A 12,941-nucleotide genomic window follows, 5' to 3' on the forward strand; every position below is an offset into this window, starting at 1 on the left:
ACAGTATTGAGCAAGTGCTTATGAAACTTGTAAACACTTGTGTCTTCTCCTTTGCCAAAATTACTACTGTTACCAAGTGAGTCGAGACAGACTCGGAGGGCGGCGGAGACCGATGGAAGACGTGGAACAACTGGCAAAGCCATAGCCTATATATTTATGTTTCGTTGTTTTCTTTTCTGTGTTGGAGTTCTTTTAAGAGCTTGATGCCATCAACATCCAGCCTGATATAAAATCATGAACTTCAATTGTCTCTTAATTATAATACCCACACAGAAAATCCTGGTTGAATCAAGTACTGTATTGCTAATAGCCAATTTTGGATGGTCAAGCATATTTTTCATTGTCTCCTTATTCCTATCAAAGTCAATGTTCAGCCTATAGGCTATGTTCATTTGCTAAGTGACATTTCATATCGGTTATGGTTAGTGAAATATTTGCTTTCTGAGAGATCGGACATAGCCTATTTAACAGCATATAAGAAGTTATCTATCAGAATATATCTGTAGTGCGGCCGGGTGTGATTTGATTCATCGTCCACACATAATCTGGAAGTCAGTTTCGATCAAATACCAACTATCTCCATACTACATTTTGCCGACGTATCTTATACACATCGGGCCGACGTCGGCAAGAAGTATGTGTGCTATCCCAGATGATCTGGGTCTTCCTCAAGCAACTAGCAACTCAGTTTGTTCTACTCGGTCACGGGCATCAGACTCAGATATATTATTAGTTTCTACCAGCTCAGCTAATTCTATCAGTGTATGCATAATTTGAGGGAGCGTGATTGATGATCTGTGATGCGTCCTCTAAATACCCGGCAATTCAGTCAATTTCTAGGCAAATTTGGTCATGTAATGCAATGCCTATGTGCACACCGCCCCCTACCGAACAAGATGGGTAGCTCGGTCAGCAGGTAGCTGAAAAAGAGAGGCTACTGACGTCACTCTGCTGCGCCGCTCAGAATGCATTTTCGTTTTCGAATTATGGGCAGTTCTTTGCGGGCAGAACACGAAAACGAAAATGCACTTCTGGAAATGCATTTGAATTTGAATTGTGGTCACGATTTTGCAGCCATGTTCTTGAAAATGAAAAAGCATTTCTGGAAAAGCATTTGAATTTTCGAATTTTACATTTCAAATAGAATTTTGGTATCGATTTGCTGGGGCATATTTTGAAAATTAAATTTCAAATGTATTTTTCGTTTTCATTTTAATTAAGTGAAAGAATGAGCAGTCTTAAAGAAGAAAATTAAAATGCAAATAGGATGATTGATTACTAATTTTATTTATGAGTCAAATAATGCAGCCACATTCTTAAAATGAAAAAGCATTTCTGGAAATGCATTTTCATTTGAATTTTGGTCACGATTTGCTTCCATATACAATGGCAATGAAATGAGCTAGTGATCCTTGTAGCTTAGAGCTAGCTGAAAATGGCGATACCCCATATGCCAGGTTTTGTGGAGCCTTCAAAATAAAAGTCGATTGCGCAATATGTCAGTGTTCTTTGTGCGCCAATCCTGGGAATCAGATAAAGCACTCCAATGTGTTCATGCTTCAGTTTTTGTGTTTCAGTAATACTAATGAGGGATTTAGCTGTTATATATGATAGTTCTAAGTACCACCTTTCATTAGAGATTACAATTATACCTTTTTATCCTAAGAATTTGACCTTGGTTACAAGGGTTTTCTGGAGTCTCCAAAAGGCCCTTTTAGAAAACGCATGGATGTATTCTTATAAAAACATGTGTCAAATATGAATATATTGTGGTATTATGTTTGACTTTTGATCTGAATTGGGTAAGGCTTCAACCTGTGGTCCAATGCTGTCTTCCAGCTAATACCTACCACCTCTAGGCCTCTTCAGGCCTCTGTTTTCAACACAAAATCTAGGCGGAAATAGAAACTTTCACTTTCCTTGTGTTCAAGCTTCTATTACTCAACACCAGTAGGACTGACAGGGGTCCTGACAACAAGGAACATAACTTCAGAGTGTCAGCTTTCAAAAGAGTCCATTTACATACATGTACTCCAAATGGTTCAAGAACAGCAGTCAATTTAGTTTGGGTATGCTGTTTAGGCGTTTTTGGGCACATTTAACAGGAATGAGAAGAGGTTTTTAATAAGCAAACGTAAGTAAATGTTTTTATTTCAATTGCAATGAATATGAAAAAAGGTCATTATGACGGTAATACTGCTCTTTTAATAGGATGTATAACAAAATTATAAACTATTCTAGCATAATAAATACATTTAAAATCATCCACAATAATACTGGTAGTTACTCCGGCCAATGTAATTTTCTGTTACTGACCGACCCGGCCCAACATTAAAGAAAGGAAAATGATCTGGCCCTCGCAGAAAAAAGTTTGAGGACCCCTAAATTAGAGAAATGCTTGCCATAACTGAATATTTTGACATTTGTCTTCCCCCACGTGTCTGTATTGGTTTGACCTGTTTGTATATATACTCCATGTTTCAGAGGGGGGGGTTCATTCAGTTTGGTTGTGCGCTCAGGCATACGTCTGTTTTGGAAAAAATAAAGGGATGATTCTATCTAGGATTCCTCGTGCTTCCCTGTTAGGTCAATCACAAGTCGTTAATTTACAAACTGCTTACAGACAGCAAACAATTAAGTTCACGGTAATCTCTCACATGCCTTCACAGGAAAATTCCAGGCGAGATTTCATATGATCTTTTTTTCAACAGTGGCTTTCTCTTTGCCATTCTCCTATACAGCTTCAACTGGTGAAGAACCTGGGCAACAGTTGTTGGATGTAAAGTCTCTCCCATCTGAACCACTGAAGCTTTTAACTCCTTCAGAGTGGTCGAAGGTGTCTTGGTGGCCTCCATCACAAGTCTTCTTCTTGCCCGGTCACTCAGTTTGTAAGGACGGCCATCTCTACGCAGATTTCTTAATGATGGATTTAACTCAACTCCGTGGGACAAAGTCTCCGCGTGCAACAAAGTCAAAATCTCAGAAGCTTAGCGATGGAGATGGTGAGCACACTCCTCCCTGGTGACTAATGTGAGCCACTGTCACCATGTTGTCGGATCAAAGGAGGACTTCCTGATCATTCAACATTGAAACCGTTTGAGCTCTAGGAGGTTGTGTGTGGGACACAATATTCCTGCCTTAAAAATGCTACATAAAAGGGGCTAGTCTTTTTCCTCATAATTACCTCTCCCCTCTACAAAACACTTACCCCAATACTGCTGATTTCAGAGCCCAGCACCGATCTCTCTGTTGAAGATGACTCTGAACGTGTTTTGGAGAGCTTCACCCTTTCAGCCACCTGGATAAGACAAAACATGAAACCTTCGAAAACTATTCACATCGCTACAATAGAAGAACAAAAAGGAAATTAGTTTGTGTCCTGAGTCATGTATATTGTGAAATGGTGAACAAGCATCTGAAGACGCTGCTTTTCTCCAAGTGTACATGTAGTGCTTATATTTTTGGGAAGTCCAAGAGTAATGTATTCCCTCCAAAGTCAAGGACGGATGAACACACAAATACGTGCACAAACACAGAATGTGTGGTCTTTTAGCCAATCATTTCTCCCTTGTGTGATAAAGAAAATATGTGAGATAATTGGAAACAAAATAAATTTCCTTGGAAATTCAAAGGTAGTGCATTTTGAGTAAGGCTAACCATATTCTTACAGAGATATACTCCATACATTCACCAACAGTGAGTGTATTAAAATGCTCATCTGTGCCTGGGCACGTGTCACTGTAAAAGTCTGTATTTCTGTGTGAGAGAAAATGAGTCTGTGCGCGCATACAAAAGTAATGTACAGCTATGTACAAAAATGTGTAATGGTATGCGTGCATGTCTCTCTCTACCTTGGCAACAGGTATGTCGTTGCTGCTGCTGGTGCTGAGCTCCCCTGTGCTGGGATTGAAAGGTCGTGAGGCTGGGGTGACATGGCCAGGACTGGATGGACCTCCGGGCTGAGATGTCTGGAGACGTGTCTGGAGTTCCCGCACCTGAGGAGACACACACATTATAGCTGTACAACAATGTAGTCAAACATCCCAGGAACTCAACGCTCTTGACTATCTTTGAAAGTGTTGTCTTAGCAAGGCTCTGACCAGGGGCCTGTACTACGAATCAAGATCAACATGCTCTGGATTACTTTCAGTTACCTGGCTACGCGAAGCCTAACAATCGCAGTCACGATAAGCGGTACTACGACGGCAGTTATCAACTCTCTAACTCAACCCAGATCTTTCCAATCTAGAGACGTGCGCGTTCACATAAAGGGGCGGTGTTTGCATCGTATGTCCAATCGCAAACATGGACAAAACAACAGCTGCATATTTCACGCAGGAGGAGCAGACAATAATCTTACAAACGTTGTCTAGCTCTTGCGTGAAATATTGTAAAACAAGCATATCAGGAATACAGACATATAATACAGGCAAAATTCAACAAAGTCGCTGCTGCCAAGCTGGCAGAAAATAGCATACGCTGTAAATGCGTAAACTACATGACTTATTGAAGATGTGACCATAATTACACGGGTGCATTCCACAACGTTAAACTTTTGTTGCTGTATTATTTTAGTTGCAACCCTGCAGTGGCAAACGATCGTGGAAGCAAATGCAAAATAAATATAAAACCATAATTAAAAACGGTAAGTAGCAGTAGGCAATACTTGCACATATTTTAAGGCCAACAAGTACAAGGCTGAATTGCCTGAATTAGTCCCTTTTGTAGGATATTGTATAGCTACAAAAGGCCTATAGAACAATGAAATTACCTGCAGCCAACAGGAAGACAAATTAGGCAACTGGTGGCAGCAGGTTGGAAGCCCAGGCATATGTATGTTTCAAGTAATCTATGTGACCATGTTCATTCAACAATTATTTATGAATATTGTAGGAGTGAAATGTATTACTGTTCTCTGCAGTGACAGGAAATACAGTGGTGTTGCTGCCACCACCCACTGTCGTCCCACTGTGCCATACAGAGGTAACAGTGAAACCAATAGTCATACGCCAGTATGTATGCCATATGTTGTTGCTGAATATTGATCAAATATACCATTTACTTTCTCAAGTGGAGGTCCTAGATGATCAGGAGACTGTGTCTGCCTGCTCATTTTGGGGGTACACTTTGGAGTTGTATATACCACTTGCAACACAGATGGTTAGAGTGTGTGAACGTGTGGTTGTGATTGAAGTGTCTGTAATGACTTACTAATGGTGGTGGTCTCAACATAAGACACAAGTCCTTAAAGTGCTCATTTCAAATATGACTCAATTGATTACATTTCTATGGTGTTAAACTTATCACGAAGAGGAACTTCTTCCTCCCCCTGAGCCTAGGGCCTTCACTTCAAGGCCAAGACAAAGACACAAGGTATAAGCAATGAACCACAGTAGTCAAATGGACACCTTCAACTTTCTCCAAGTTTGGACAATGTTCTTCATTTGTTTCAAGTTGGAGCAGACAATGTCAGAGCCCTGTGTAAAAGAACCCTGGAGCTCGATTATAAGAGGCTTTTAATAAAAAAAACAAGGCTGGAGACAGAAGAACTGGAATATGATTAGAGATAGTACATGACTGAATGAATGACACTTAACTTAGTTACACTGACACAGTGAGGAGAACACGTGAGGATGTATTTGTTAAACTTTTGTCAACATTTTGATCTTTTTAAACCTTTTTGTGGCTTTTTTGTTGTGCCTTTTGAATCTTTTTTGTGGGTTTTCATCACTTCTCTCTTTCAATGTCCTATTTATTATCATTTTTAAATACTATAAAAGTGAATGAAACATCAAAATTCAATGAAAGTTGTGAAATTATCATTTATTTATCATTTGTGAAGAGCTTTGTACAGATACCAATTATTCTTTTTGGTTTGAAAGGTTTTGGTTGAAAGAAACCCCAATTTCTGATATGGAAATCATTAGAAAATGGGTCAAAGCAACCCAAGGACAAAAGGGTTAAGGGGAGACACCCCAGTGAATAGGGATAACATATTATCAACATGAAACCTCCCAAGTTGATAACTAATAGTAGGTCAAATAATGTTTTAATTACTAGTTTCCTGTAAATGTAGCGTTAGGCCTATGTTTAAATGAGCAAATGATTAAGTTGTAAAATATGATATTCTTTGCATACATTTCCAGACCGGAAATTAGAACATTGAGTGAAAAACCTTGTTTCATTTTGTCAACATATTAGAGTCCAAAGTTTTTACAAAGGGCTTTGGATATCTATTTTTCATCACTCCATTAATCAGAATATGGTGGCAACAGCCATTAAATAAAATCCGTTCAAAATTGCGCGGCAGACCATGTTCTTGCACAGGTTTTCCGCATCACCCACACTATAAAACTACCCATAGCGAAATAACGAAACGCTGTGCATTCAGTCTGTGGGACTGAGTGCACAGCTTCAATGCGTCGCATTGGCAACATACGGCTCAAGAAGCTGCCAATATACGTAATTCCCTCTGCTAAGAATCTATATTTTTCAGAAAGATACTCATGAGGGAATGCAAAAGGGTTTTGTCGGTCTCTAAATGTTCTGGCTCTTCTGAACGCACCTCTCACTATCAGCGCACCAAGCTGCACAGGATCTACTATGAACGGTGACGACATTATCGTCAAGAATTAGTTAATGGGCGGGGTTTTCATACCGGTTGATCTCTGATCTCCAACTTATCCTGCTCCCGACCAGGTTAGCCGTTCAGCATATGTTACCATGGCGATCTACCCCGGTAACAAATAATCCACCGTCGTAGTACAGAAAACCCTGGGTTGAACCTGAAGTTACCTCGCTAACGCCAAATCTTGATTCGTAGTACAGGCCCCTGGTCTACATTTGGGACAGTGGTGATGTCATGACTGCAGAGAGAGGGAGGTAATGTACAGCATCTTTGGAGTCACTTACCTGTTTACAGGCTTCGTCTCTTGTCCAATATTAAGCTTAAAAGAGCCTCAAAAGATCAATCAATCAATCTTTATTTATAAAGCACAACTAAACACAACTTTCGTTGACCAATGTGCTATACAGAGTGCTAAAATCAACATGACAACAGATACATACAGACATGATATGACAACAGATACATACAGACAAGACAACTGCATCAACCCTCATCCCTATAGGACACATCAAATAAAAAGGTCTTTAACCTCACTTTAAAAACGGACAAGGAAGGCGCTGTTCTAATGTCCAGAGGAAGACTATTCCAGAGTCTTGGAGCAGCAATAGAGAATGCTCTATCTCCTCTTGTCTTTAGTCTCGATCTTGGAACTGTTAAAAGGCCTACGTTTGCAGATCTCAAAGCTCTTGTATGTTGATGGGCTGTCAGCAAGTCAGAGAGGAAAGACGGAGCTGACCCATTTACTGATTTAAAAACTAAAAGCAAGATTTTAAAATTAATTCTCTGGCACACCGGCAGCCAATGGAGTTTCTGAAGGACCGGAGTTATAAGTATACGTTTTCGAGTTCCTGTCAGAACTCTGGCAGCAGCATTTTGGACTTCCTGGAGGCGGTTAATGGATGATTGACTGATCCCCAGATACAGCGAGTTACAGTAATCCAGCCTTGTTGTTATAAAACAATGTATGACTCTTTCAAAATTTGCGAAAGAGAGGAAAGACTTAATTTTAACCAAGGTTCGGAGTTGGTAAAAGCTTGCCTTCACAACTTGATTTACCTGTCTATCAAGCTTTAGGGCACTATCCAATACCACCCCCAAGTTTTTAACATATGGTTTAACATACGGTGCAAAAACACCCAGATCTATATTTGTTGTTTTATATACACTAGAAGGTGTAAACACCATAACTTCGGTCTTACTCTCATTTAAACTTAAAAAATTCAAAGACATCCATGCTTTCACGTCCTCGAGGCAGGCAGTCATCTGTTCTAAGCTATTTTTTTGTTTAAGAGGAAAATATATTTGAGTGTCGTCTGCATAACAATGATAATTTAATTCATATTTTCTAAAAATAGTGCCAAGGGGCAGCATATAAAGAAAACAACATAGGTGCCAGAATGGAGCCTTGGGGAATCCCACATGTCAACTTTACCGAGGAGGATCGATGGTTACCAATGTTAACGGAAAAGCTCTTATTTGTCAGATAGGACTGGAACCAATCTAAAGCTGAGCCTCTGATGCCCACTAGGTGTTCTAAGCGAGACAGCAGGACATTATGGTCTACAGTGTCAAATGCAGCACTTAAGTCCAAAAGTACCAGCGCTACTGAGTCTCCAGAGTCAGTGGCCAAGAAAATGTCATTCAGTACTTTAACAAGAGCCGTTTCAGTGGAGTGAAATTTTCTAAAGCCATATTGAAATATATCAAAAATGTTGTTGTCGATTAAAAATGTTTGAAGCTGACACAGTACTACTTTATCTAAAATTTTGGCTAAAAATGGCAGATTAGAAATAGGTCTAAAATTTGCTAGGTCAGCGGAATCCAAATTTGGCCTCTTAAGTCTGGGTTGCACTGATGCATGTTTCAGACATTCGGGAACAGCCCCTAACTCAAGGCACTTGTTTATAAAACGTATAAGTATCGGACCCATTTCATTGAGCACTTGTTTGAATAAATGTGCCGGGATAGTGTCTAGTGGTGAACCTGTAGGCTTTAGCTGCTTCACAATGTCATTTAAAAAGGTTATTGATACAGGTGTAAACTTACTGAACAGGCCGTTGTAGTTTAATCGACCTGCCGGATCACCAGTGGTTGGTTTAATATTATGTCTTATTCCCGCTATCTTCTCTACAAAAAAATTGCTGAACCGTTCACACATAGCCACTGACTCAGTCGGATAAATAGATACAACAGGGTTCGGCACAGTATTAATAACATTGAACATGATTCTAGGATTTTTATGATTATTATCTATAAGGGTAGAAAAATAATCTGATTTGGCTACTCTTAACTCATTCTGATATTTAAAAAGGGAGTCTCTCAGCATCTCAAAGGAGATCTGTAGTTTGTCCTTTTTCCATTTCCTTTTGGCCCTTCTACATGCCTGTCTCAGAGTCTTAGTAGTATTATTCACCCATGGCTCAGGGATTGATTTTTGGCATTTTGTTATCATTGGAGCAATATCATCTAAGATTGTACCACAGATGGAGTTAAGATTATATAGTAATTCATCTGGACTGAGTTCCGGTGCAGCAAGTTCAAGAGAGTGAGAAACTTCCTTAAGCGCTGCAGAAAAGATAGCAGAGGTATCAACAGTGATTCTCCGCACTTTACGAGCAGTTTTATGGAGACTTATAGTATTTAGTGCTAACGGCACATTGAAAATAATGGGATTATGGTCTGAAAAACTTTGTTTGCATATCTCAATATCACTCAACAGTATCCCATGGGACAAGATTAGATCAAGAGTGTGCCCCTTTATATGTGTAGGTCTTGTAACCAATTGCTCTAAATCAAAAACGACCATTAAATTAATGAAATCCTTAGTAAATGAGTTTAGGGGGCAACATATGAATATTAAAATCTCCCACAATTAGAAATCTCTCAAAATTTGGCATGATACCACCCAGTAAGTCTGAGAATTCCAGTATGAAGTCTTTATGTGGCTTTGGAGGCCTATAGACCACAGCAACAGCTAATGGAGTATCAGAGTCAAGCACAAACAACTGCAATTCAAAGCTGTTGTATGTAGTTCTTTGTATAGTACGACCTTGAAAGCAGTCTTTAAAAATTGTGGCCAAGCCGCCCCCTCTTCGCAATGCGGGGGGAATTGAAATATTTACACTTGGGTGGTAACAGCTCTGAAAACGGAGTTGAGTCTCCCTTCGAAAGCCACGTTTCCGTCATAAATAAAAAGTCCAACGATCGGGCAGTAAAGAAGTCTCTGAGAATAAAAGTCTTATTTACCACCGACCTCGCGTTGATCAGAGCCATCTTTATCTGCACAGGACCTTCGATCTGTCGCGATGCCTTGCGCAGTGGCCGAAGAAGATAAGCCGAAACACCCCTACGGTGGAGGCGAGGTGAGAGGTGTAGATGTCGTTGATCTTCCCTACAAGGTAGAGTCGGTATATTCCAAGCATATGCATCCCGCCTTGAATGCCAAACGTAGGAGCGGTTCCTATCACCTTCTTTTATGAGTCGATTGAGATTAGTGTTCCATTTACTGCTTGCCCGCAGCAGGCTCTTGAGCTTGACGGCCACACCGCCACGCTTACCTCGTCTTTTCCGACGCTTGTTTACAGGAACATAGTACGGTGGGAGGTATAGCCATGCCGGTAGATCCGCCAGCAATGGGGGAGACGAATAGCGCGATGGTGTTTGATCCTGTAGTGCTTCGGTGGAAATTAGCAGGTTTAAAAGTATTTGACGGTCATATACTAAAAGTGTCGATGCAATTTGACTGAACAGCAACAACTAACATACAGACGCGAACAACCCAAGGGACGTAGATGACAACAGACGGCATGCCACACACAACGGCGCCATCTTCAAAAAAGATGAGATCTTTCTATGCTTTGCCTGGGTTTGGGTGTTGGGATCTGCATGCAAGTCAGGATTTGGTGCATGACAGACCCTTGTTAATGCCAACCTATTGGCACAGCCACCTACTGAATACGTTTCAAACACACTATGGAACTATGTTTTACTGACAACAGCTGACAGCGCTCTACTGACACAATGAAGCTTGAGTCACCATCGGCTAGGATATTTTACTTGCCAGACTTTTTACTTGGAATGCATGAACAATGCAACTGGGAGAAAGAAAACATATTTTATCTAATCTTACAAAATCTAAATGATTATTTATGGATGCATATGGATTTAATCGACCGTTTCTTTGTAAATGGCTTTGTCTACTGCCGAAGCTCTGGGCTCTCTGTTGAAATAAGCATAAGGTCTGAAAGGTTTGAGGATGTGATACTGCTGCAGACATCTGATTTTATTCTTATGGGCACTGAAGGCTTATTCTAGCCTGGTCCTAACCAGACCCTCGTACATTTCATTTGTACAGAGGGTCTGGGATCGCTCCATTGACAAGCATTGAAGGCGGGTCCTCTGTTGAAGTTTAAAACTATTGGATCTGCCCAGAGCCCCTCTGATCTGCCATAACCAATCGCAAGTGTTCGTCTTAGCCAACTCCTTCACCGCTACTGTAACGGAGCTAGCTGCCGTAGCGGGAAAATCAAACTTTTGCGAACCCCGTGGGGAGGAGGGCTACAACATCATGGCCACCTACAAGACTCAGCAAGGACTGTTCTTGCTCCGGCTTTAACTTATGGATATTTGGCAGCATTACCACAACCGCAGAATAACTTTGCTCGCATCTTTCTCCGCCGCCATTACTGAACTACTCAAACTAGTGCACAACATTAACGTCATCGTTCTCAGCCACTCCCTCTGTACCCTGACTGGACCTACATTTTTTTTTTCTTCTGAAAACCGACTTCAAAGTCAAACTCCCAGACCTAGTACAGAAGCAAAATCCAAATTGAGCGGAAGTACGTAGGAGGGCAGAGCCAGGCTAGGCTTATTTGAGTTGATTAGCAGAACAAGACGAATCTGAAGAAGGAACAGGACTCTTATTTTAATTTTTATCAATCATATTATAGTTTTGTTTTGCATCCATCACTGTGAAAGCTGAGATCAAGCAACAAATCTAGTGCTTTTCCACTACTAGGTTTTCATTGTTGAGCAGCAGCAAAATAACTAACACCCGCGTCCAGAGCAGTCCAGTGTTATTTTGGCAACACTGGACAGAGGGGGCTCTCAGTCAAATGACGGTCCGTCATTGAAATTTGCGCTAAACTTATTCTAACTACATCACAGGAGAGTGAAATCGGACAATTTACTAAACCTTGCATCATTAACACTAGAAGCACAGAGCCATTTTTCCATCTTGTCTAGGTCTACAATCTTGTCCCTGACATCTTTGGACAGCTCTTTGGTCTTGGCCATGGTGGAGAATTTGGAATCTGATTGATTGCTTCTGTAGAGAGGTGTCTTTTATACAGGTAACAAGCTGAGATTAGAAGCACACTTAACACCAGAAGTGCCAAACTGTCACGAGGGCTGGCTGGCAGGTAGACCCAAATGCAGGACTGAGACCCAGGAGGTAAATTACAGATTTATTTTACCCCAAAAAATAATTAGGCGAAAACAAAAGGCAGGGCTGCGGTAGCGGAGGATCCGGGGGAAATGCTGGAACGACGAGGCAAGACTGGAGCAAGCAGGGGATGAACCGGGTGTGGACGATAATGACGACGTTGAACTGGTGAAGAGTGGATGGGAAACCGGGGTTGATATACAGATGGTGGTGAGTAAATGATCCGCAGATGTGCGTCGTTAACACGGAGCGTGTGGACAGGAATGCAGGAGCCTGTAATTGAAATTAAAGGGACCAACAGACAAAGAACAGACAGAACAAAAAGGGCAGGTACAACCCAGGGACATGACACAAACCATATTTCCCTACTAGAAGCGCCCTTAGGACCGAGTCTACAGAAAGGGACGTTGTTACCTCCTGGGTCTGAGTCCTGCATTTGGGTCTATCTGCCAGCCAGCCCTCGTGACAGATTGAACTGGCCATGGCAGACATCTCCGCCTGGATGACCGAGCACCACCTTCAGCTGAACCTCGCCAAAACAGAACTTCTCATCATCCCGGCTAAACCCTCCCTCTCCCACGATCTGTCAATCACCCTGGGATCTGTAACGGTGACCCCTTCATCCTCTGCCAGGAACCTTGGGGTTACCATGGATGACAAGCTCTCCCTCACGGCCCACATTGCAGCAGTCTCCCGGTCATGTAGATTCACCCTCTACAAAATCCGGAAGATCAGGAGATACCTGTCTGAGCACTCCACCCAGCTGCTAGTCCAAACACTGGTCCTCTCCAAGTTGGACTACTGCAATTTGCTGCTCGCTGGTCTCCCAGCATGTGCAAACCGCCCTCTTCAGAGGATTCAGAACGC

The 12,941-nt window shown here is 41.4% G+C and overlaps 1 protein-coding gene across 2 annotated transcripts in view; it reads right to left on the reverse strand.

Moving 5' to 3' along the window:
• mcc (MCC regulator of WNT signaling pathway) overlaps positions 1–12,941 on the reverse strand; it is a 334,586-nt gene that overhangs the window by 128,374 nt on the left and 193,271 nt on the right. For both annotated transcript variants that reach the window (XM_084687682.1, XM_084687681.1), the window contains exons 9-10: positions 3,852–3,995; positions 3,209–3,298 (exon numbers count right to left, since the gene is read on the reverse strand). In XM_084687682.1, coding sequence (XP_084543808.1) covers positions 3,209–3,298; positions 3,852–3,995 — 234 coding nt within the window. The remainder of the gene's footprint in view (positions 1–3,208; positions 3,299–3,851; positions 3,996–12,941) is intronic.

This window comes from Hypomesus nipponensis, chromosome 22, assembly GCF_054491055.1.
Source record: "Hypomesus nipponensis isolate SF chromosome 22, ASM5449105v1, whole genome shotgun sequence".
Lineage (NCBI taxonomy): Eukaryota > Metazoa > Chordata > Actinopteri > Osmeriformes > Osmeridae > Hypomesus > Hypomesus nipponensis.